Source organism: Rhineura floridana, chromosome 5, assembly GCF_030035675.1.
Source record: "Rhineura floridana isolate rRhiFlo1 chromosome 5, rRhiFlo1.hap2, whole genome shotgun sequence".
Taxonomy (NCBI): Eukaryota; Metazoa; Chordata; class Lepidosauria; order Squamata; family Rhineuridae; genus Rhineura; species Rhineura floridana.
The window spans coordinates 3,387,634-3,411,784 of record NC_084484.1 but is presented as its reverse complement, the minus strand read 5'-3'; the positions used below and the strand labels follow the sequence as shown (position 1 = coordinate 3,411,784).

The 24,151-nt window shown below is 40.5% G+C and overlaps 1 protein-coding gene across 5 annotated transcripts in view; it reads left to right on the top strand.

Moving 5' to 3' along the window:
* The window catches only part of FGFRL1 (fibroblast growth factor receptor like 1), a 326,242-nt gene extending 302,428 nt beyond the window's left edge, over nt 1–23,814 (top strand). For 4 of the 5 annotated variants that reach the window (XM_061629849.1, XM_061629848.1, XM_061629851.1 and 1 more), the window contains exons 4-7: nt 4,607–4,687; nt 14,762–15,046; nt 18,040–18,393; nt 20,773–23,814. In XM_061629849.1, the coding sequence (XP_061485833.1) occupies nt 4,607–4,687; nt 14,762–15,046; nt 18,040–18,393; nt 20,773–21,191 (1,139 nt within the window). In that variant the 3' untranslated portion in view covers nt 21,192–23,814. The remainder of the gene's footprint in view (nt 1–4,606; nt 4,688–14,761; nt 15,047–18,039; nt 18,394–20,772) is intronic. The other variant, XM_061629850.1, reaches the window with a different exon arrangement.
* The last annotated feature ends 337 nt before the right edge of the window (nt 23,815–24,151 follow it).

The window sequence follows — 24,151 nt, the reverse complement described above, 5'->3', positions numbered from 1 at the left end:
ATAGAGCAGGTTCTGTGCTGTAGACATTCAGCCGCCAAGATGGAGGGCAAATAAAACAAATACAATTGAAAGCCAAAATCCATAACATATTACAATCCTTTAATCTGAATATACTGTTATCCAAAGGCCTGCTAGGAAACAAGACCTTCAGTTCATGCTGGGAAGCATACAGAGCAGGGGCCAACTGAAACTCAGTGGAGAAAGTATTCCACGATCAGAGTGCTACTGTCAAGACTTGAGATCAAGAATTATAAATATAACACAAAGGTTAATGAACTGTATTTATTAGGGGGGTGCACGGCCCTCAACATTTGTAAAATCTGTGGTCTTTTAAAAATTCTAATCTATTTCTAAGGTGCTCTGTCTGCTTCAGTCTGTGATTTGGGTTCCCAGCCATTCTAAATAAAATAAAGCTCTGTATTCCCCATTCATTGTTATGGAGAATCTGAAAACAGCTGTAACTTTTTTTTCCCGTGTCGCAGAAGCAGATGAAATTAGAAGGCACAGGATGCCCTCCACAGTGGATTAAGCCTGCCACATTGCAGGTCCAGGGGCTTTTATGGGGGACGTAAAAGGGATTACCTTTCCTCCACAATCCATATTAGGGCAATACATTTATTAGGCCATTAAAACTCCAAAATCTATGTTAGTTTCGTATTTTTGAAGTGGGGGAACAAGTGTTAATCTCTTTCTCTTCCTTACTTGAATAATGCGTGTTCTTGCTTGTATATTTTTTAAAACATTAGTAGCTTTACACTGCCCAGCTTAGATTTCTGTTGTTAGTTGCGTTGGGAAGGGATGTCCTCCAATAAGGTCTAGGAAATGCAATGTTGTATTTTACCAGAATCTTCCATCTTGGTGCCCTCTAACTACCTGAGTGAGTTTAGCATTGAGTTAATTTCTCTATGAATGTTTTACTACTCTGCCAGAAGAACAGTGTAGAAATTTACTTTCATGGAGAAACATCATACTCCTCAGTAACTATGAGCCATTACTGAACAATTCTGGACATTTCAGTTAAGTGATCTTGCTTGAAGTATATGCACAGAAAAATCCATTGAATTCACAACTGGTCTCTTGTCTTTGAACAGATATAATTCTGTAGTACAAAAGTCTACTTCATGCAAACCAGTTATGTTTCAGTTGTTACGCTAACCAATAAATATGCATATTTGATAATATATTATAAAATTGAATTTGTTTTAATATTCTTATGATTTAAATCAATCCACACTGTAATGTTGTAAGTGAGCATAATGTTCAGATTGTAACGACATCTTTCTTTCTATGCAGCAGCAGCAGCAGCAGCAGGACTATCTTCCCTGTACTTCAGTAGTCACATCTGTTATAATTTATTACCACCACCACCCAGTTAGGCTTTCCCTGTCAAGAAGTTTTCTGAAGACTTCCTGTTCAATGTAGTTACCTTATCTGCATTTTTAATTCATCCACACATACCCCTCAAACTTTTTTGGAAGGTGGAGGAAGCTTTCCTGATTCTAGTATGTAGCTCCACGGTTTGAGGATTTGGCTGGATAACAAGCAAAGATGCATCTTCAAAGGATCTGGTGCATTCACAGCAATTTGGTTCACATGAAAGGCTTGGCAGCCTGTCAAGTGCGGCTGAGAATGCCAATTAGTTGGTGTGTATGAGTGGCGTTGAGGGCAGGAGGGGGCTGCACTCTGGTGGACATACTGTAACATGAGGCTGGAGACAAAGGAGGGAAGTTCTGTCGGTATATATACCGGGCTGCGTACAATGAAGTTCTAATTGACAATAGATCTGTTTAAAATCTTCACAGAAGTCCTGCGAGCATGTAACATTGGATTCAGCTAGAGAGATCCTTTTACTGTCTTGTCCTGTATAATTTCAGGACTTGGCTATAAATTTTCAAAATTCTTCATTTTCAGTGTGATTTTCATGTGTCTGCTATAAATAGCTCCAAATATATCTTGAATGGTTTCTCATCAATCTTTTTGCTTTCATTTATAATTTGTAACTTGCAATGACAAATCTGTAATTAACATTTTTAGGAAGGTAACAGGCAGACTTTATGCTACGGTATGATGTAAGCATATGCGCAGAACATATTTCACCATCCTCAAGAAATCTGTCATTGTTTATTTAGTGTGGGACACATCTAGGTACTGGTTCTTCCTTTTTAGAGCCTCTGTTCCAACCTGCTTTCAGAAAGACAAAGTACAAAATGATTGCAGTTCTTGTCAAAGTTGCCCTTGTTTGGGGCTAGATAAGTGTAGATTGAGGGACCAGTTACCCAGCCAGCTCATAGTCTCAGGTGCAGCTGCTGAGTGGGGTTGGCACCACAGACCCAGCCTCCCAAAATCAGCATTACTGCCACTTACCAAGAGTTAAGACAGAGAGGAGCCAAGGCAGTGGTAAGGCTGGAGTGGTAGAAGTGCACCAGCAGCAGCACCGGATTGGCTCCACTGGTGTACCTGTGCTGCCCCACCTCACTGTTGCCCCACACCATTCCAGTAAGCAGCAGCAACACTGCTGTTCAGAGTGCTGGCTGCTGCTTAGGCTGTTGTTTTGAACATTTTGTTTTTCCTCTTAAGTGACAGCAGCACATCTGGAGAAATTGTACTATAGTAGCAATCATTGACAGAACAAAAACAAAAGCTAACACACTCCACCAATCTAATAGTGGTGATGGCAGTGGGTGCATTTCAACAGCCTTCATAGTACCTGATCTTAATGTGTGTCCTTCAGCCACATACACACAAAATGGAAAGCACTCAATGTAAAAGACAAAAAGGAGAGCCAAGATGCTGAAGAATAATATTTTTTTTATTAATATCCAGTTTGTTTCGACCCAAACAGACCTTCCTTGGGGTTTTCTTATCTTTTCATGTAAATGAATGGCATGTAAATGGCTTGAAAATATCCATTATGAAATCAGTGCAAAGCAAAAGTCCTTCAAGACATAGAAGCAAATGTGGGTCAGGCACAATCACTATTTTGAAATGTTTTAAATGTTCTTAATTGTTTTAAATGTTTTTAATGTGTTTACATTTTATTTTTAATTGTATTGCTTTACTACTTTGCTGTTTGCCACCCTGGGCTCCTTTGGAGAAAAGGCAGGATAGACATTTAAGTTAATAACAGCAACAAAATATTGATGAAGGACCAATCCTGCCATTTGTTCATAAGAAGGGATTCACAACCATATTTGTATTACATAGTTCAGCTAGTAAAATGGTACAGGTAATACAACTGAAAAATTACACTCTTTAGTTCCCACCCAAAATATGTCATTCTGCCTTTTAAAATAGCCAATAATTATTACAGTTTAAATGCCTTGTAATAGAGCTTGCCATTTGGTAAACTTAGCCCTCTCACATTTGATCCTTTTTCATCCCTGCTTGCTTGCTTTTATGCAAAAGGGTATTAATTTATTACATGCATAGCCTGCCTTTTTTTTTTTTTTTTTTTGAGGAGCTCAAGCTAGCATACATGGCTCCCTGCTTTTCTCCCAGCAACCTGTAAGGTAGGTCAGGCTGAGAGATGGTGTAGTGACTGGTCAACCGTCACCCAGTTAGTATGATGGCTGGACAAGGATTTTATGGAATGCCCTCCCTGACGAGATACGCCTGGCGCCTTCTTTGATATCTTTTCGGCGCCAGGTAAAGACCTACCTCTTTGCCCAGGCATTTTAGTCTTAGTTTTTAATTTTAATGTTATAGTTAATTCATTGTAATTTTTATTAATTTTGTCTTAATCTGTTTTTAATGTGTTTTATACTTATATGTTGTATTCACATTCGCTGGTTTTAAATGTGTTTTTATCCTGTTGTACACCGCCCTGAGAGCCTGTTGCTATAGGGCGGTCTAAAAGTGCAATAAATAAATAAATAAATAAGCTGGGTCTCTCCAGACCTCTCCCAACGTTCTAAGCACTACATCACGTTTCTTTTGTCCTTAATATCTTTTTAAGTGACATTCAACACTGATGCTTTCCCCACCCTCCCCGGCCACGTTTCCTCATTGTTGTCCTTGCAAACAGTTTCATTGGCCTAAACAGAGCTTGGAAAAAAGTTACTACAACTCCCATCAGCCCCAGCCAGCATGGCCACTGGATTGGGTTGATGGGAGTTGTAGTTGAAAAAAGTAACTTTTCCAAGCTCGGCCTAAATAAGCACAAATTTACAGAAAGGCACTATGCAAGTTTCAAAATAAATAGAAGTAATTTTCACTTCCTGGAAGCTATGAAATGTTGCCTCCAACATGACTGGTTTCCAAAAGTCTCTGTTGCCTTCTCAGCTATAATTTTGATTTATGCCATCATTGGCAAGGAGTGTAAAACCATTCCATTTCTTCCTTGGGAACATCAGTCTGTAAACATAAACAAAGGGGCTTTAGTTTGCTATTAATGGAAGCATTAATTAAACTCCCATCATGTTAGTAGCCAGCTAAAAAGCTAAAAAAATAGGAAAGAAAATAAACTGGCCAGGCAGCAAAAAACAAATTCAGTGTGTTGGAATGTACCATTTAATTCCATTCCAGCACAGCATTCCACTTGCAGTCCATCCCAAATGTTACTTTTTGGTGTTTTAAATTGTCTCTTTCTTTCTGTCATTGAATACAGATGATGCAAGCTCAGGAAGAGAGAGTTTGGCACCTGAAGGTCCCAATAGCGAATCTGAAGATCATTCTGGAAAGCTTTGGGGTAAGCAAATATAAATACAGTTTTACCAGCTATGACATGGCTACAGGAGAAGACACAACATAATTCCAGTTAACTGGGACTTCACTGGCAGGACATTATTCCCATGGAACAAACACATATTGCTACAAAATAAACTTGCACTGATTTTTTTGAATATTGCAGTGCCACCGATGCTTATTATTATTATTCTGACAGTTCAAGTGGCCACTCAGATGTCTGACATTTTTAAAGCATCATGCTTACACAGTTTAGTTTTGCAAAATCTGCATCCTCCTATTTTAAACTTTTCTTGCAAAAAGATCTGCATTGTTGTCATAGATTGACCATTGTTTCTATCTGTATTTTTGTGACACTTTAACTTTTAACATCAGTTTACCTTTGTTCTTGTATATTTAATGACTGTTTAAACAACCTTGAAATTACAAACCCATGATGCAGAGCAGCAATAACAATAACTATTTACCTAAATCAAAGAATTGATTAAACTGGTGTGCAATCAGTACCCGCCGCAATTCAAACTGACAGCTGAGTTTTCTACAAAACACACACACACAAATGGAAAACACTACTGCAAAGTGGAAATCCTCCAGCTGGTTTCGCAGATGGCCAAGAACTACTGCATGAGATACTGCAGTCTGCAACAACCAACCAGGCTGAAGAGTGGATTGTCCCAAGGAATTCTGTTTGAAAGAGAATGGTTCATTGACCCACAATACTGAGTGCTCTCTAACACCTGTTTGCTCTTTGCGTTCTCTTAGAAACACTTGATTTAAACAGGCAAAATGGATTTTTATGAAATCCAGTCATAGTGCAAGTAAGCTCCGAAGACCGGTTTGCTGTTACAGAAATAAAATGCAGTAACAGTACTCTGAACTAGAAAAACAGTCACTTGTATTTCTAAATATTCTTTTTCCCTTGTCTGATGTTTTGCCTATGTGTAGGGATCTAACAGCTAGTCACGAAAAGCATATGGCATGTTATGTTAATACTCAACTTTTCTTGTGGCTCAAATTATTTGGCTTTTCATGAGGCTAACCTTATAAAGAAAACCCTGTCATCAGGAGCAGCTTGCCCAGTGAGGAGAGCTGCAGCAACAGCCTTCCAGCAGCAGTGTAGCAGCCACCTACCAAGAGGGAGGAGGTCAGGACTGAATAGGTGCACTGGTGGAAGCACCAGATTGCCTCCCCCCAGCCTTGCTGCCGCCTTGTCCCTCCCTGTGTGTAAGTGGTAGTGACACTGCAGAGGGAGTCTGTTGCTTCAGTTCTGCCCTATCAAGCAAACCTCTTCCATTAGATTATGTCTCATAACTGCTTGAGCACTTTAACGTACTGTACTGCAGTACATTTTTTGTTAGCTAGTAAAGCCAGCAACTATTGTTATGCCTATGCAGAGTAACTCAGTGTTCTGAGCTGCATGTGCCAGTGTGTGTATTTACCTAAGTAGCAGGCTTTTACCCTGCATTGAGATCACTGAGACTTAAGACTTAGTAAAACAAGAGAAAGCTACTTAAGTTATAGAAATATCTGGTAGATAGGAAAGGTGTACCTCGTTGTAACTAACTAGTTGGAAGCGCAATGCCCAGGCTTGCGTATTGCTCTCATTGTTCAAGAGAGAGAACAAAGACAGAGATGTCTCCTCTTTCAGCCAAAGAAGAAGACAAAGGAAGACAGGGCAGGGCAGCTTCCCTGAGCATATCAGTTTACAACGGAAGAAAGTTAGGTAGAGAAGAGCACAGGTAAAGGTAGACAAGCCTAGCCATCTGGAGGACCCTCACTCTATCTTCCTTCTGGAATACAAAAAAAAAATACAACAGGAGTTGCTCTTGCCCCACTTCTAGCAACTAGCTGGATGGGATGCCCACTATGGCTTGTATGTGAACTGATAATTGAATCCTAGTTTTCCTTAGGACTTTCACTTTCCATAGTGTTCTCTATATACCATGATTTTTGGCTCCTTCTCAGTCTGACACTATTGTTATGTAAGTTCACACAATGGGTCCAAACTAGACATACTTGAATCTTCTATAGTTGGAGTGGGGAACCTCAGGCCCAGGGGCCAAATGTGACCCTCCAGGCCTCTCTATCTAGCTCTCAAGAGCTTTCTGCAGGCCACATTTCTTCTTCCCAAGCCACATCCCTCACGAGTTCTACTTTACACCCTGAGTGTTTTTGCCTGGCTGGAATGGGTCCCTGAATTCTGATAATGCCCCTTGACTATCTGGATAGAGCAGGGGTCCAGAGGGCACATTTCAAATTTTGAGAGAGTACTGAGGGCACCAGTCACAAAATGGCTGCCCTGAGTGGTGTGGCATTTTAGCATGTGTTTTAAATTGTTTTTATAATGTTTTAAATTTTAAAATTCTGTTTTAAATTGTTTCTAAAATGTGTCTTTTAAATTGTATATTTGTTTTAATGTTTTTGATTGCTGTAAACTGCCCAGAGAGCTTCGGCCATGGGGCAGTATACAAGTGCAATCAATCAATACAAAATTACAGAATAGTCATGGTGAAGCTTTTCCCATATTTGTATTTCCATACTAGAAAAGCTTTGACCTGTTGAAAGTTTGCATGCCATACCTCTGTTAAAGGCACAAAAACTGTTTTCCCCAATGCCAACCCTAAACCAAAGCCTAGGCTGCCATCCTTTACTCACTTGCTTAGAAGTAAGCCCCATTAAACACAAAGAGAATTACTTCTGAGTAGACATGTATACCATTGTACTGTAAGTTAACTATACAGTGAATTCTTAATAAGTCCCTGGTCTTTAGCTCCTGCAAAGCAGGAAAAATGCCTAAGCCTCAAAATAGCTTGGAAAAGTACATGTACATTTGTTTCATAACTTTCTTTGTACGAGGGATAGAGACTTAGTTTTTTTTAAAAAATAAATCTCAAATTCTGGGCTACCTGCTGGGGGCACCACTGAAGGCCTTTGCGGGTGCCATGGTACCCACAGGCAACAACTTGGTGACCCCTGAGGTAGAGGATGCAGAGGAGTGTGTGTAGAAACTAGCCTACTGTACAAAGGTAAAATTTACATTTGTTGCTCGCCTGCTTTTGCAGCTGGCCCTGCCTACTGTGAGTAGAGTGGCTTGAATAAAGCAGAGTCCAGAGAGGAAAGAAATCCTGATAGTCCTTACTGAGAGAAATTGAACAGGAACAGGGTATAACTTGAGAAAGAATGGAGAGGGTTTTCTTTTTTACAGAGCTCAGACGCAGCTCATAGCAGGAACATATTCATCAACAAAACATATAGGGAAGAACTCCCTCAGAACTACACAGCCAATCAGAACATGAATTACCTCAGCAAGGATCATGCCACTCCTCCCGCCCCCCTTGGTGGATGGAATGTGGCCCTCAGACTGAAAAACCCACCCATACACTCCCTAACAGAGGCAGGCAAGGGAGTGGCTCTGAGTCCTCTCTCCCACTCCCCACCCCCACCCATCCCCAATAGAATTGCCTGTTGTGCTCTAAGACGGATCACTATTTTCTTTGTTTAAATAAATTATTTGGGAATACCTGCAGCTTTGTTCTCCCGTAACTATACACTTGTTCTTAACTGTATTTCACTGTTCACTGTCTGCCCAGCTGTCAAGTTCATTGAATGGTTTTTACATTGTGTGACTCCATCCAACTTTTGATCCCATTCTCAATACCTTTTGAGCAGAGCATACATGTATTCATTTGATGCCATGCCTTTGGATTTAGCTGTTATCAGCCCTTGTTTTCTATGCCCACACAATGTTTGTTTCTTACCTTTTCTATTCTGCTCTATGATCCATTAGGATCAGAAGCAATATTTTTTCCTATCTAAAGATAAGGTAAGTTGAACTTGAGTAACGTAGTGTAACCTCAGAGACGCAATACAAAGATCCAGGTGAAAAGGTTTATGAAGGGTTTTTCTCCCCTTCAGAAGAGGTCTTTTTCCATGTCCTAGCTATTGAAGAAGTCCATTATGCATTCACAAAAGAGAGGGCATTCTCCTTAGTGGTATCTCAACTTTGGAATGTCCTTCTGAGGGAGGTATGCCTATGACCAGTATTGTATTCCTTTTGGCACCAAGTCAAGACCTTTTAATTTGCCCAGGCATTTTAAATGTCTTTCAGTTGGATGAATAGTTTTATTCCACTCAATTTTATGATATAGTTGTTTAACATTTTATGTTGTTTTAATATTGAATTGCAGATTTGAACTTATTTTGCCACCCTGAAATGCATTTTGGGGTGAAGTTGAGATTTTAAAACTTTTTAAAATAATAAATTTACCACATTAGCATCAATCAGTGTAATCCAAATACTATAAAATGACCCAGCAGTAGCACCAGATGGCCCTTATTAATAAACCACATGTCAGCTTTTGTGAGACTCTTAAGAACTATGAATGGTCCATGGTACAAAGGGCCACCTTGTAATTTCCTTTGTTGCAAAGAACATTATGCTTGTAAAATGCATGAAACACCATTAGTAAATTTGCTTATCGTCTTTCATTGTCTGTTTGATCATCATTGCCTACACACTAAATGCCTACATTCCATAAAGTTTCAGGTCTGAAACCATCACTACTACAGAGTCAGGTTGTGTAAAGAGGCAGAACAAAGTCCAGTTTTATGGAAAAATTTGAGAAGCTTTTGGCTAATTACTATAAAGCAGCCAGCTTGTATCACTTGTGTATTGGCTGCTCCTTTGAGATTGATGTGACAGGAGTTCCATGACAACTCAGAAGGAAGGAATGTGTTAAGCTGCTTCCCACTAACATACACTGCTATTAATTCTCATGTTGTTGGAGAAATTGGCATATGCTCCCTTTGCTAACATAGATTTTTCCTAGCCTGTATGGCACAAGTTGTACTATATAAATGTGCTATGTTTACAAAGCAAACTCCTGAAGATGTGTAAGGGAACATTTGAACAAAGAATGTGAAACATAGAAGTGCTTTATAAAAGAGTCCTTTGGCTCTTTTGGTCTAACAAAGCTACAACAGATTATTCAGATTTGAGAGCAGGTGCTTACAAAAAAGAATGATATCCCCACCCCCTTTTTGTTGACTTTGAAACTAGTTCTTTTTTCCCCTCTACCTTTGTTAACTTGGCATCTTTTCTTTGTTCTTTCTCCTTCTTTTTAGTGGGATTGTGGAGAAATACTGTATATATTTTATTTATTGATTGATTTATATCCCACCCTTCCTCCCAGCAGGAGCCCAGGACTGCAAACAAAAGCACTAAAACACTTCAAAATGTCATAAAAACAGACTTTAAAATACATTAAAACAAAACATCTTTAAAAACATTTTTTTTAAAAGCTTCCAAGACATCTTTTTTAAAAAGGTTAAAAACATTGTTGTTGTTTTTAAAAAAGGGTTAAAAACATATTAAAAAGCAATTCCAACACAGATGCAGACTGGGATAAGGTCTCAACTTAAAAGGCTTGTTGAAAGAGGAAGGTCTTCCGTAGGCGCTGAAAACATAACAGAGATGGCGCCTGCCTAATATTTAAGGGGAGGGAATTCCACAGGGTAGGTGCCGCCACACTAAAGGTCTGTTTCCTATGTTGTGCGGAACTCCTTTTGTCAGCAAGAGAAGCTCCCCTTCCACAGCAAATAGCATCTTCAGGAAGACCAATTTTCATTGGAACTGCATCAAATGGAAAAGAGTTAGTCCCATCTCCGTGTGCCACAGTTCTGGTCCCAGTCAAGAAGTATTGTGATTGCTGTTTAACAAAAAAAAAATCAACACGTATCCAGATACATGAAATTCAGTTAAACATTTCACATATCATCTAAGATGTGTTCAGGTATTTGCTTGAACACATAAGGACTTAAAACATGGAGTGGGGGGGTGTTTACGCTATGCCCCCAATGCCTTTGGGCACACAGGCTCCAGACCTTTGTGTCTTTCCAATTATGGTGAGGTTTCTAAATCCGTTCAAATGAATACACTTGGAAACTCTCTTCAGACCGTCATGCTAAATTTGTGAAGGTCTGAAGAGGAGCCCACATACATGGTGGGTGGCAGGGCTTGCATGTACACCTCTGCCCCAGTCAATGTTTAAGCCCAAATGCCTGAACAACGCTTTATTTATTTATATCTTTTTATAGACCACTTTTCACCATAGATAGTTACGAAGAGGTTTACACAACAATCAATAAACAATCCATCAATACAATAATACAGTGTTTAAAACAAAAACCACAGATAAAACTTAAATAGTGATGTGAAGGTCCAGGGGAAAAAATGGAAAATTTGGACATAAAACCATTTTTTCTGTGGATTTCTTTTAAAAAGAAATTTGGGGGGGGGAACTGGGGGGGTTTCTGATCTCTATCCTTAAATAAGCATTGTATAACTTACTTAAAATGCCTGCTGAAATAGAAATATATATATCAAGGATGGGGAGCTATCTGATCTCAGCTGCAAGAAGGTTCCCCAGAGCTGAGCCTGCAGTATGGAATTTAGCTCTTGTGAGACAGAAAATGCTGCTCTGAGCTCCTTGGGCCTTTCTACTGATATCCAATTATGTTTCTAGGAAGATTGTTGAACCCACACTGTCCAGTCCATGCTGGTTGGACAGCAAGGCTTGCTCTTTTAAAATTAGATCCTTTCATGGCAAATCACACTGGTTCAATGAATGTGTGCAAAACAGTTTCTTCAGATCTGAAAATTCAGGGAGAAAGGCACTACAAGCCAGAATTTTGAGGGTAAGATGGTACAGGAGTCAAACTGTACTGTACAGGAATCAAGCCACATTAAGGAAAAGGCACAATTCCCCAGCTGTTCCCTCCTGTGTGAAGGGTCAGTGGCTGTGTTTAAAAGGGCTGTTCTTTGAAGATCGTTATCAGTTTTGCCACGTGCATTATTTTCTGCAAATCAACACAGGAGCAAGTGCATCAATGTTAAAACTTGCCTCAAAATGGTGCCTGCCTTTGGCATGCTAGATTTATAGACCAAAAGTGAAAGGAGTAGAATGGATAGACTGAAAGTGAAAAGTGTGACCTCTTTCAATTCAGTATTCTCAAAAAGAAGTTTAGCTCTCTTTTTCCTTAAGAGCATTTTCATTATCAATTGATTTCATAGGGCTGGGATTTTTACTTTCTAGATCCACAATGGCCAAGTGCCATGGACAGTGGTTTATCTATATGTGATATGATGTTCATATATCTAATTACTATGCTGGCAAACTGGTTGACCTTTGAAATGCTGCATGGTTGTAACAAGCTCCCATGGAGTATGATTGTTTTCACTACAAGGGATGCCTCCCCTTCCAGGGAGATGATATAGGGAATACCTACACATTTACACACCAATCCCTACAGAATGAGCTAGGATATCACACTTGTCACTCCAGCTGTCTGCTTGGTCATTGGATGCCAGAGTCACTCCCGTTCATTAGGTTACACATGAAAGCCCTTGAGCAGAGAGCAAAGCATTTCTGTGCTGCACAAGAAAGAGTTTGAAATAAAATATCCTGATGTGGCTGAGGCCCAGAATGTGAGGGTGGGGTGGAGAAGAGGCACTTGCTGCTTGGAGTAAAAATGTCTTGGAGGTACAATGTACGAGGGAGATGCTTGAGCTGGATTTCCCCATCAAATGTATCTGAAATATGAGGTCAGTGTGTGAGAATAGATGGAGCGGCTGATCAGGAGGGGAACAGAGACAAGGTTATGAGGGAAAGTCTGGACTTTAAACCTGTTCACATAGTGAGAGCTAAATGTAAATGTGCTGCCTTCAAGTCGATTCCGACTTATGGCGACCCTATGAATAGGGTTTTCGTGAGGCTGAGAGGCAGTGACTGGCCCAAGGTCACCCAGTGAGCTTCATGGCTGTGTGGGGATTCGAACCCTGGTCTCCCAGGTAGTAGTCCAACACCTTAACCACTACACCACACTGAGAGCTACACATATCCTTTTCCGTTTCTGTGCTGTGTGTGGAGAAAGAGCAGCAGCCACACACAGTTATGCTGTTTGGCCTAAAGATAAGGAATGGCTTGGAGGAGGGCACAGGCCATATCTGTCACCAGTCCATCCCCTGCAGATGGGCAGAGTGCATTTGTCCAGTTGCATCCTGGAACTGCCTGAACCCCCCGTGGGAATGAACTCAGCATTGTCCGCCCTTCCCCTGCAGCACACATCCACATTGATTTTTTCTTCAGCCTATCTTTGTAAAATAAACTGATCCAGTGGAATACGTAATGCACAAATAGCAATATATTTTACTAATTAAAATTAGTAAATTCAGAATGTTTAACTTTAAGAGCATCTACATTATCAGACTTAAAACCATTATAACTTTTCTTGAACTAAAAGCACAGTGAGGAGGGCTTTAGTGGGCCTCTTTCTGGAGAAAGTGCTATACTACAGAGCAGCAAAACTTTTGCAGTCTTATTTACATGACTAATATGGGGGCTATCACTAAACAGACCCTCTCTGTCCCCTTCAGAGCCTTACAAAGTGAATAGATTGTATTTAGAGCAGGGCAGGACATTATCTGATTGAATGCAGAGAGCTGGTTGATCCCCTGAAGTATGCAGTACACACATCCTGGCTTTAAGTCAAACCAGCAGTTTCAATTATTATCTGAAACTTAACAATCAATCATTACTTAGTACAATAACACAAGATTCATAAGCTCATGACAAATTGGCAGCTCAAATGCATTATATTGTTTTCAGGGACAGCCTTGCATAGAGCAAATTGTAGCAGTAAATGAGTTACAGAGGCATGGATTACTAAGACCCTGTGCTGCAGGAAACAATGCAGTCACCTGACCAGGTGCTGATGGACCATTCTTGGTTGCCACTCTTTCTTGGGAGCCCTACAGCAATGCAAGGTCCAAAGCAACCCATCTGCTGTATAAAAGTCAACCGGCATCTTTCTCCCTCCTCCAGAATATAGAAGCCCTCCATCAGTTCCACTTTTTCAGGATTCAGTTTCAAGGTAGTCATCAAGGTAGTCACCCTTATCCAGCCTATCTCAGCTGCCAGACAGTGGTGCTGAGATGAGACTCTTGCTCCTGATTAAAAGCGTCATCGGCATATTGATGGCACCTTATCCCAGAGCTTCAAACATCACTCTACAAATCAACTCCAGGAAGGATAATCCCCCATTTCCACTTAGACTACAAAGAGACTACAAAGATATTGCAAATACTACAATATGATTACATAGTCTATTGTGCTTGAAAGATGCTGAGAGGTCTAAGGAGACCAAGAGGGCTCTATTTTCCCTGTTAATCTCAAGTTGTACATTGTTGATCAGGGCCATCTCAGAACGATGGCCCCACAAATGTTTGAGGATGAAGCTTTGTTGGGGGAGAGGATGTCTAGGAGCTAACAAGTTGACAGCCAAGGAAATGAGAAGCTGGGAAAGGAGTGGCAAGTTGACCTTAGCCAGACCTATAGTAGCAACTAACCAGGAAGCCTTTGGAGGGCTCAGGCACCAAACCTGTTTGTTTATTATTTTATAATTTCTAATTACAAAAAGAAAAGCAGCAGTACCAGCAGATTGCCCCCCAGAGACTGCTGGGGTTATTTTTGCCTCTGCTGCATTAGTCAGGGATGTGGCTGGGTTCCTTCCAGGTTTTGACTCAGTCAGAACTCCTCCTCCTGGAACCCTAGACAGCATGGCCAAAGATCATGGGTGATGGGAGTTGTAGTCCAAAACATCTGGAGAGCACCAGATTGGGGAAGGCTGCTGTGGAGACTCACAGGTAAATTGTTGAGAGGGGCATAAAGAGGAAAGAACTTCACCGTAATGCTTGGAAGGAAAAAGAAGCTAAGGGTAAATAGAAACTTGGCATATTAAAACGTAATACACAAATTCATAACAATAATTCCTGTTTAATGCAATTGTTCTGTGTGCTTCTGATTCTTTCTTGAGTCAATGGTTTTGGAAGATGCCAAGCATTTTTTAGAATTGCTTTCTCAATGTTTGCACTGAAAAATGTAAGGCTTATATGATGCTGTATTCTAAGACTCTGCATCACACAACAAAATACTTCTTTCACTTGTACAGCTTTATGGCTTGTGTTCCTCATAATACTCTTACTCACTGTATTTTTATTTCCCCTTGCTTGTCTTTGCAGCTCGACCGAGGTTTACTCAGCCTGCCAAGATGAGAAGGAGAGTGATTGCCCGACCTGTTGGGAGTTCAGTCCGCCTGAAATGCATGGCTAGTGGAAATCCTCGACCTGACATCAGCTGGCTAAAAGACAACAAGCGTCTTACTCCACAGGAGATTGGCGAGAACAAAAGGAAAAAATGGACGCTGAATTTGAAGAATTTGAAGCCTGAGGACAGTGGAAAGTACACCTGCCGGGTGTTTAACAGGGTTGGGGAAATCAATGCTACCTATAAAGTTGAAGTGATACGTAAGTACTGAACTAGGGCTGATGATGGGTGATGGTTTCCTACAAAGACTGCCTGAAGCTCTGGTAGTAACCACATTTACCTGGATGTAAGTCCCACTGAAATTAGATGGGTTTGCTTCCAAGTAAACATTCTAAGGTCTGAGAAATGAAGTACATACCATGATGGTATCCAAATTCTACACAACCTTGTCATGTCAGTAGTGTAGAAGACCCAGCAAGAAACAGAGCTAGTCTGTACAAAGAGGTAAGTTTTATTTTTTAAAATTTTATTGGCACAGATATAGACTAAAAATGTAGAGTGAAGCCAACCTGAACCTTTCACTGCTATCTGACCCAAGTCCAGCCTGTGGAGAGAGGCTGAGCAATTGGTCAGGCCTGGGGTCAGATTCCACACAATAGAGTTTTATCTTTGCTCATCAGTGATTTTGGACACATAAAACTACTACAAATCGTAAGAGCAGAACTCTTGGGACAGACTTATTAATGTTACATATCCTATACTGAATTACCAGTTCAGTTGATTAGTAGATACTCACTCAATGATTTGTCAAAATGAAAAATATCTGAAGAGTGATACTTGTGAGTGAAACATTTTTTTTCAAATAGATTAACATGGGGAAAAGTCATTTAATGCATTCAGCAGTGTACCTTGTATATTGGACTCAGTGACAGAAATAAAATAAGTGGGACAGCTAAAAGTCAGTGAAGAGAAATAGTAGAATCTCATATTATTTATGATGTAAGCAGACAAAAGCAGACAATTGGTGGATATCTCATGAAGAAAACTGCTCAGGTGATGAGGTTATTTCCACACAACCACTATCACTGCCTTATCTTGTGAGTCTGTGCACAGTCTTCTCCATCTGTTTTCTTTTCTGTGCTATGTCAAGATGTAGTGTTTGTAACATTACTTTATGTTGACTCAGAAAGCTTATGATACTAAAAGAGAGACTGTAAAAGGGAAGCTCTGATGTTTTTTAAATAGGAAAATTCCATCGAACAATTCCTAGACAGCATATCTATCTTCTACAACCTATTCCTAAGACTTGGTTAGGGTGAAGTGTTGCGATCATTAACACAGTACATCATGTACTAGGTTAGTACTCCCATATTTAGAGGTCAAAGGACCTCTCTGGCTGGTGCTATGACCTTGTGGCAGTGCCATCATACTGTCTACTTAGACAGGCAGATTCTGTAGGTCCAACTCACACAGTGAATAGTACCACTCTCATTGATTTAATAGACCTGATTTATACCTCTTGATTTTTAGTACAATAAAATTACTTCTGGTGTGGGAATTCCTACATTCAAAGGCAATAGTCTGCTCAATGATAACTGAAGTGTAAAAATGTGAATGAAAAGCACATGTGGCGGGATTCTGTTATGTGTCGAGTGTACAAACCTGCTGAACATCTGGTACTGATAAAAATGCAGCTGTGTGGAGGCAATAAAAACATGTGTTTACATTAAAACCAGGAGCAAAGACATGGAGATGAATCAAGCCTCATCTTAATGTCTGATGCTGCATTTTTACTTCATCAAAACCAGGCAGCATTTGTAACAAGTTCTCTTCTGTCCCCATTTGTTTTGGTTTTTATCAAGTAAAATATGTATATATCCTTCATTTTCATTAGCTTTGGCAGACTAAGAATAAAAAAGTTTCTAAATAAAGGGTTTCTTAATATTTTGACAGTATGCTGTGGGTAGGTCAGCACCTCCTCCGTTTCCTCACATAACCCTTCTGTCTAAGCTACTAGTCACTTACCAGCCTCATCTGCGTATCAAAACATAGTTCCTTCCAGCTTGTGTCTGTCATGAATCCCTTGATATAATTTACAGCAGGGGTGGGAGGCCTTTTACAGCCTGAGGGTCTCATTACCTCATGGACAGCCTTCTAAGGGCAGCATGGCAGTGGTGGGCAGGGCCAGAGGCAGAAAGGAGGTGGGCAACAAACCAGGGGCTCCTACACATAACTCTCCCTCCATTCAGGCAAGCAACCAAGCAAGAGGCATTATCATCGTTCAAGGCACTTGGGGAGGGTGCAGCTTAGTGAAATGAATGTGGCCTGGGAAGAAGGCATAGCCTGGGGAGAGTCTCAAGGGTTTCCAGGTCTGAGGTTCTCTACCCCGGATTTACAGCCTCACATTTTATGCTCAGAACTCTTTATCACAGGCATCTACATCCCAATGCAACAGTTGCTATGCCGGTATGTTGATTCTGGCTCTCATTTCAAAACTCATGCAGCATTGTCACGGTTTGTAGTAGCAAGGTCTGATGCGCTTTTCTTGCCTAACAGATATGCAGGGGTTATGGCTATCTTTTTTTCTCCCATCCAAAAATATCAGTTCAATTTGAATTTACAGGCATCGCTACTCCAGTGCATTGTACTTTACTGCATTCCACATAATTGTCATGCTGCATGACACCCAGTTTCTAATTTAGGGAGGATTGAGGAACAGGAAGTAAGTTGACACTGTGAGATCAATAGTAGCCACCAACAAACAACTGTTTTTCCCCTACTAAGGGATCATGATGGCTAGCACTGAAGATAATATGTATGGAGTGGAGAAATGGTACCTCCTAAAGGGACATTTGGCCAATGAACCATATGAATGATGACACTCCTGGCCTATAGGATCAAGCCATGGACTCCCAAGACTGTTGTGAGCAGCTTGCCGGTGTAGTAGCAGTAGATGTTGTGGATAGGGAAGATTAGTGAGAAATGGAGTCCCAAATCAGCTGCAAGTGATGAGCAAAGACAAAATTCTGTTGTGTGGAATCTGAGTCCCCTTAATGAAAACCATGGATGGGGGGGTCACTAGTCCTGCCCCACACATCCCATCTGCCGCACATTCAGTGAGCATGTGAAGTTGCCCAAGTGCATACTGTGATTACACGTTAGGGGGAATCTCTATTGTTTTGTTTTAAATACTCATTCACAAAGATGATTTATGAATGCATTAAAAAAGTTGATTGCTTGTGCTTATTTCTAGAGAGAACAAGATCCAAACCAATTCTTACAGGAACACATCCTGTGAACACAACTGTAGACTATGGGGGGACAACCTCCTTCCAGTGTAAGGTGAGGAGCGATGTCAAACCTGTCATTCAGTGGCTGAAGAGAGTGGAGTACGGCACTGAGAACAAATACAATTCCACCATCGATGTTGGGGGGCAGAAGTTTGTGGTGCTGCCCACGGGGGAGGTCTGGTCCCGTCCTGATGGCTCCTACCTGAATAAACTCATGATTACAAGAGCCAAAGAAGAGGATGCCGGGATGTACATCTGTCTAGGTGCCAACACAATGGGATATAGCTTCCGAAGTGCATTTCTCACTGTGCTGCCAGGTGAGAGTATAATTGGTGTTAGTCTTTCCTTTGTTTCCTGACTATTAGTCCTCCAGTCCTTCATTCATTCTTATTTTGTTCTGGAGTTTATTGCTGTGGTGATTGAATTTTACTGTCTGAGTTCTCAACCAAACTATATCCACTCTGTCCAATCAACTTCACTGAAAACTGCACTAACTAAAATGGAAACAAACTAGGCTGAATAAAGTATTCATCTAATGTGATTATTCTGAAGTATTCTTCTTCCAAGGTCACATCCCAGAGTAGGAAAGGGTACTTTTAGGATAGGGACTAACAATCGGTATACAATCAAGCTAACAGATTACCAAACTGTCACACAGAATTTTTTTTATTCTGAATGAGCTAGTACTGCTCTCACTGAAGGCTATAGAAGCCACTTCACTGACTCTGGGGCCAAAGCACACATTACAGGCAAACACATGCAGCAAATCCCCAAGTCTTGCTATTTTCTGATTAAAAGCAACTTCAGGAAGATGTGATTTGGAATGGAGTAAAGTAGAATGTGCAACTCTTCTGCCTGCCTCTTCCCTGCTCTAAATAACACACCGGCTGCTTCCCCCCATGGGGTTCCAAATTCATGTTTGTTAGAGCAAATGCATTTGGATTCCCATGGTATGGGTCGTGGCTTGAGGAGTACTTAGAGCAGAGCACTCCGTGCTGGGAAAGGGTGAAGCATCCCCTCCACTCCAGATTGTTAGCTGTTGTGGGTTCATTACATATATTTACACAGAATATATATAATTAAACCCTGAATGAAGCCACCAGTTAGGCAGTACTATTCATTGTTACTTCTTTTAAGCAGTTAATTAAGGCTATGTTCCCTGCCCTAAGACTTCTCACCTGATGCTGGATTGGAACTATTATTTATTAATTATTTATTATTATCATTATTTTTACCCCGCCCTTTTTCCAAAACTGGAACTCACAGCGGCTTCCAGATAAAAGCACACATATGCTGTAAGTATAACATTAAAAATGAAACCCAAGTAGTGTTAACTCTTTAGTCACATCATTCACAGTCTTCAGTAGATGGACAACAGGGCAGGAGGTGAAAGGGCCATTTAGCCTGCCTTGTCTGGTCCCTCACTTTCCCTTCTTGCTTATTTTAGATGCTGAAATTGCAAGGTTGTCTCACTTCTCAGTCACTTTCCTGTGCTCTCTGCCTTAACCATACAAGAGAATTTGCTGGTTATTTGTTGGATTGGCTGGAATCCTAAGCCAGGAATCACCAACCTTTTGGGGGCCAGTGGGCACTTTCAGAATTTTGAGGGATTGCTGTGGTTGCCTCTTCCTTCTCTTTCCCCTCCCTGAGCCACACAAACACCCCAGAAACAAAGAAAGTACACAAATAAAAGGCCACCACCAAATTCAACCACAAAGTGCCACAAAAACACTGAACCAATCCTCAGACAACAAAGCCACCAACAAATCACAATACATCTGTGGACACTGAAGTGAACTATGATTGTTTTGAGGGGACCCCTCATAAAAATCATGAAGATCCATTAGGATCTGTACCTCGGATCCATGCTTTTGCATGATGACAGTATTGGAAAACACCGGATCTATGATTTTTATGGTTCAGTCAATGGAGACGGAATACCTGGCAGTACAGATGGGGAAGAAATTTGATTTGGTTCACATTTAAAACCAAATTTATCAGATTCACACTTTGCAAAACAGTATGAGAACAAAAACTCAGCCATCCTTCAAACGTCAGTTATTTGAATTCTGTAATCCAGTTGTGCAACCAAACAATGCTTACAACATGTTAACATGTACTAGGCGAGAATGTGCAGTAAAATGATTTTTTTTAGTGAAAATAACATACAAAAACGCATTTTATTAGGAGAAACTGCTTGCAAAAATGTGTATATTAGTCAAAACTCCACATAAATATATATTTATTAGGACAAATTCACTAAAATTTTCATCAGGATTTTTTTTAATTGCAAATTGCTGCAGAATCGAATTTAAAAGTGGGAAAATGAGAAACAGAAAACTGAAATTAACAGATCTTTCCATCTCCACCTGTCAGAATTCAGCAGTGAAGAAAACCAGCTGTATGTGGCTAAGTTGCATCTAGGTTGAAGTGATATCCTGCACAACCAGGTCACATAGTTGAGATTTCTTGCATGTTGATTAGAAGAAAGCATTGTTGACAGCAGCTTAATTTCTACCTCTACTCTGAGCAACATTTTTCCCAATACTGGCGTTAGGAAGGCCAGACTGACTGAAATAAAGCATAAGAGAGTATATGCAAGAGTCCATATGCCTGACATCTGATCTGAATCTCCCTGTCCTGGTTCTAATTAATCTTTTGCTCTCTTTCTGTGTCCCATGCAATCGGCTATCCAGATCCCAAGCCACCCAGTCCGCCTGTGGCTCCTTCTTCTGCCAGCAGTCTTCCATGGCCTGTGATAATTGGAATCCCTGCTGGAGCTGTCTTCATCTTTGGAACAATCCTCCTGTGGCTCTGCCAAACGAAGAAGAAGCCATGTTCTCCTCCCGCAGCACCTCCCATACACAGGCCACACCCACGGGACCGGGTCTGTGTGTCCCAGGTTCCAGATAAAGACTGCATCTCCTCTTTAAACTATGAGGAATATGTAGCAGCACAGCAGCAGCAGCAGCACTTGCTGACCCAAGGGTCTGCCCTGGCCCCAAATATGGCTTCCAAAATGTACCCAAAGATTTACACAGACATCCATACTCACACTCATTCACACATTGAAGGCAAAGTTCACCAGCATCAGCACATTCATTACCAGTGTTAAAAAAGTTACATGGTGCTTGTCTCGTGGTACTATAAACAGACTTCTTTCAGTCAGCTTATATTGGAAAGGTGGGAAATGAAACCAAATTTAAACTAAACCACTTTTTCTTTTTTTAAAAAAAGCAGTTTTGGAGAGGGATGTGTGGAATAAGAGATTTGTGGTTTGTTATTATTGTGACAAGGAATAATGAAGGAATTCCCAAAGGACAAAGGCAGCCACTTGTGTCCCTGAGAAACTGGAAACTCCTGTTATAAAAGCAAGAGGAACAAGAGAAGGGAAGCTGGGGCCTGGCCCTCTTCCCTCTCTGATGCTGCCTCTGCTCTCTGGCCACCTGTTGAAGTGCAAGGCCCGTGTGATTTCTTCCTTTGGAACACACACAAAAGCCCCTTTCCCTTCTAAGCGAGTATAAGCAGGGAGACTGGAGGCCGGATGCCAAAGCAGCACTTAGACCCTGAAGCATTTGAGTGACATTAGGAAGAAGAAAAATGCCACCTTGACAGTTTCGGGGGTGGGGAGCGGAATATGTTTCCATTTAAAGTTGTGGAACTGTATAATGCTGCCTGGTAGTTAGCAATAAGCAAGCTAGTTGTGAATGAGGGACCCTCTTTTGCCAGAGGGCCTTCCTGTAAACCTTTAAAGGGCTTAGCTCCCCCTCCCCCCACCTGCCACAAAAACAACAGACGTTATTGTACAGCTGGCTTTTATATTTATATTTAATTATAACCATGATAATAATTGAGCTGCTGATTTTTGTAAAAAAAAGAATCCCATCATGCTGCCCTTGAGATAATCAGATTCTCAGGATTTATAGTGGCCCGTTTCTGAGCTGACAAGTGATAATACAAAGCATGTTAAAAACAGCTCTTAAAAGAGAGAGAATAAAATTCAACTCCAGTGAATGATGAATTTGCTGAATATGCACTTGTGGAGGGGGGGAGAGGAGGGAGGGAAAGGGGTTTCATTTTGTTATTTAATTCAGTTTTAAGGGGGAACACACAGCAAAATCAGACCATGTTAAATATCCAAATGAACTAGATATGAATCAGTCAAAGATTTAAACCTTTTAATTCTATATAGAGTTTAAACAGAATACATGTATATTTAATTTATTTTGTTAAAAAGAAAAAATGTATATTTGTCTCAAAACCAGACATTTCTATACATATTTTTGATCAAAAATAAAGACTTTTTCCAGGTTGCTATAGATGTCAGGCTCTCAAATATAAGAAATATAGCTTTTAACAGTACTTAATTGAGTATCTTGAACGTGGTATATTTATATAGGTTGTTACAATAGGTGTCTGTTCCTCTTTCTCTTGGCTCCTCTCCTGTGTTCTTTTCTGTCTTTGCTCTCAAGATTTTTTTAAAAAACCTTGTTCTTTTTACAAAAGAAAGTGCGTTCTTTTCCAGCAAGAAGGGCCTTTTAAGCAAAATAGCACTATGGCTGAATCTGGCAATGCCAGGCTGACCAATTCAGCCTGGAAGAACTATATCAGGTGATCTTCATTGATTTCGTTCATGAAACTGCCAATCATCAAATATTCAACAGAGATGAAGTTTACTTCTAAAAAGAGAGCTTACGTTTGGGATCTCCAAGGTTTATAGTGGTGCATCTTCAGTGAAACACAGCACCCTTGTCCAACATGACTAGTGTTTCCAGAAGACCCTTTTCAGCACAATAAAGGTGCAGTTATTACTTATGTGTTGCAAAGACACTTGTGTGTCCATCCCGTCATTTTTTTTTAAATGTAGCGCTTCTGTTGTCTAGACATTGCATTTTCCCAGGATTCAAACAATATAGTATTTTGTTGCTGGGGAAATACAATTTCCTCCATGTGAGATTCATTTGTGAGTGAAATGTCAGACCCCTTGATGTCACTGGAGATGTGACACGGCTCCCTCACTCAGGTCTCTTAACATGTTGAAACTTTTTAATGATTATTTTTAAACATTCTTCAAAAGTTCTGTGCTCCCTTCCTTTATACTGTCACAGAGCTGCTAATTAAACTTCATTAAAAACTAAAGCAAACTGTAGAGGACAACACCAAGCTTCACTGGCACCTCCATATCAGAGGTTGAGAACAATCTCTTTCCCTCTCATAGCACCTGTGCTGTGCAAGAGAGCTGCCCCTTCCTCAGACAGAAAACACTGCTCACTTCCATGCTACTCAGTAGGGAGGGTGGATTAGGGGTTATGATAGAAATGTGACACCAGTGTTCACACCAGCACCCTCTCAAAGCCTTTTAACTGCTACAACTAAGAGAGAGAATATACTGCCTATGGAGTTCCATGTAGGAGTGTGGCTGATGAGTAGCCTGTTATGGCCACATCTTCCAAGTGGTCACTGCTATGTTGCCAGTGTGCCAGTGCATACAAGATAATGCAGGTGTATCCAGTGTTTAACAGTGAAGTCATAGAGAGTGGAGAGCATTGGCGTTAAATGAAAGTGCGAAGAAAAATGAAATGAAATAACCTGCTTTGCAATCCACATCACAGGATTGTGATGGATCACAAATTGAAGTGTGAATGGAGTGATGATATCTTTCCTTTCACAGACTGTCTTATCCAGGCCCCTATGCTTATTAGGATGATCAGTGTGCATATTTTACCCTCGTATTAGCTCGTGGTTTGAAGAATCAGACCTATTGCTGAGGGTTTTTTATGTACTTCCACATGTTATCTGCATTAGGCATGGTTGACATTTGAGTGGAAGCTAAATTTAATAAATGTAAATAATAAACATATTGAATGTGTTTAAATCCCTTTAAATTCAGTGGGGCTTATTTATGGATAGATATTGGGTGTCCCAGTATGTATGCTGTTATAATACGTACCGTGAACCTTACAAATTCCTTGCTCACTTGAATAAGTCTCAGTGAAATTGTCAAATATATCTGACATATGCGTGTCCATTTAATTCTGAATCTACTTATTAGCTGTTATGGATCCTTGAATACCC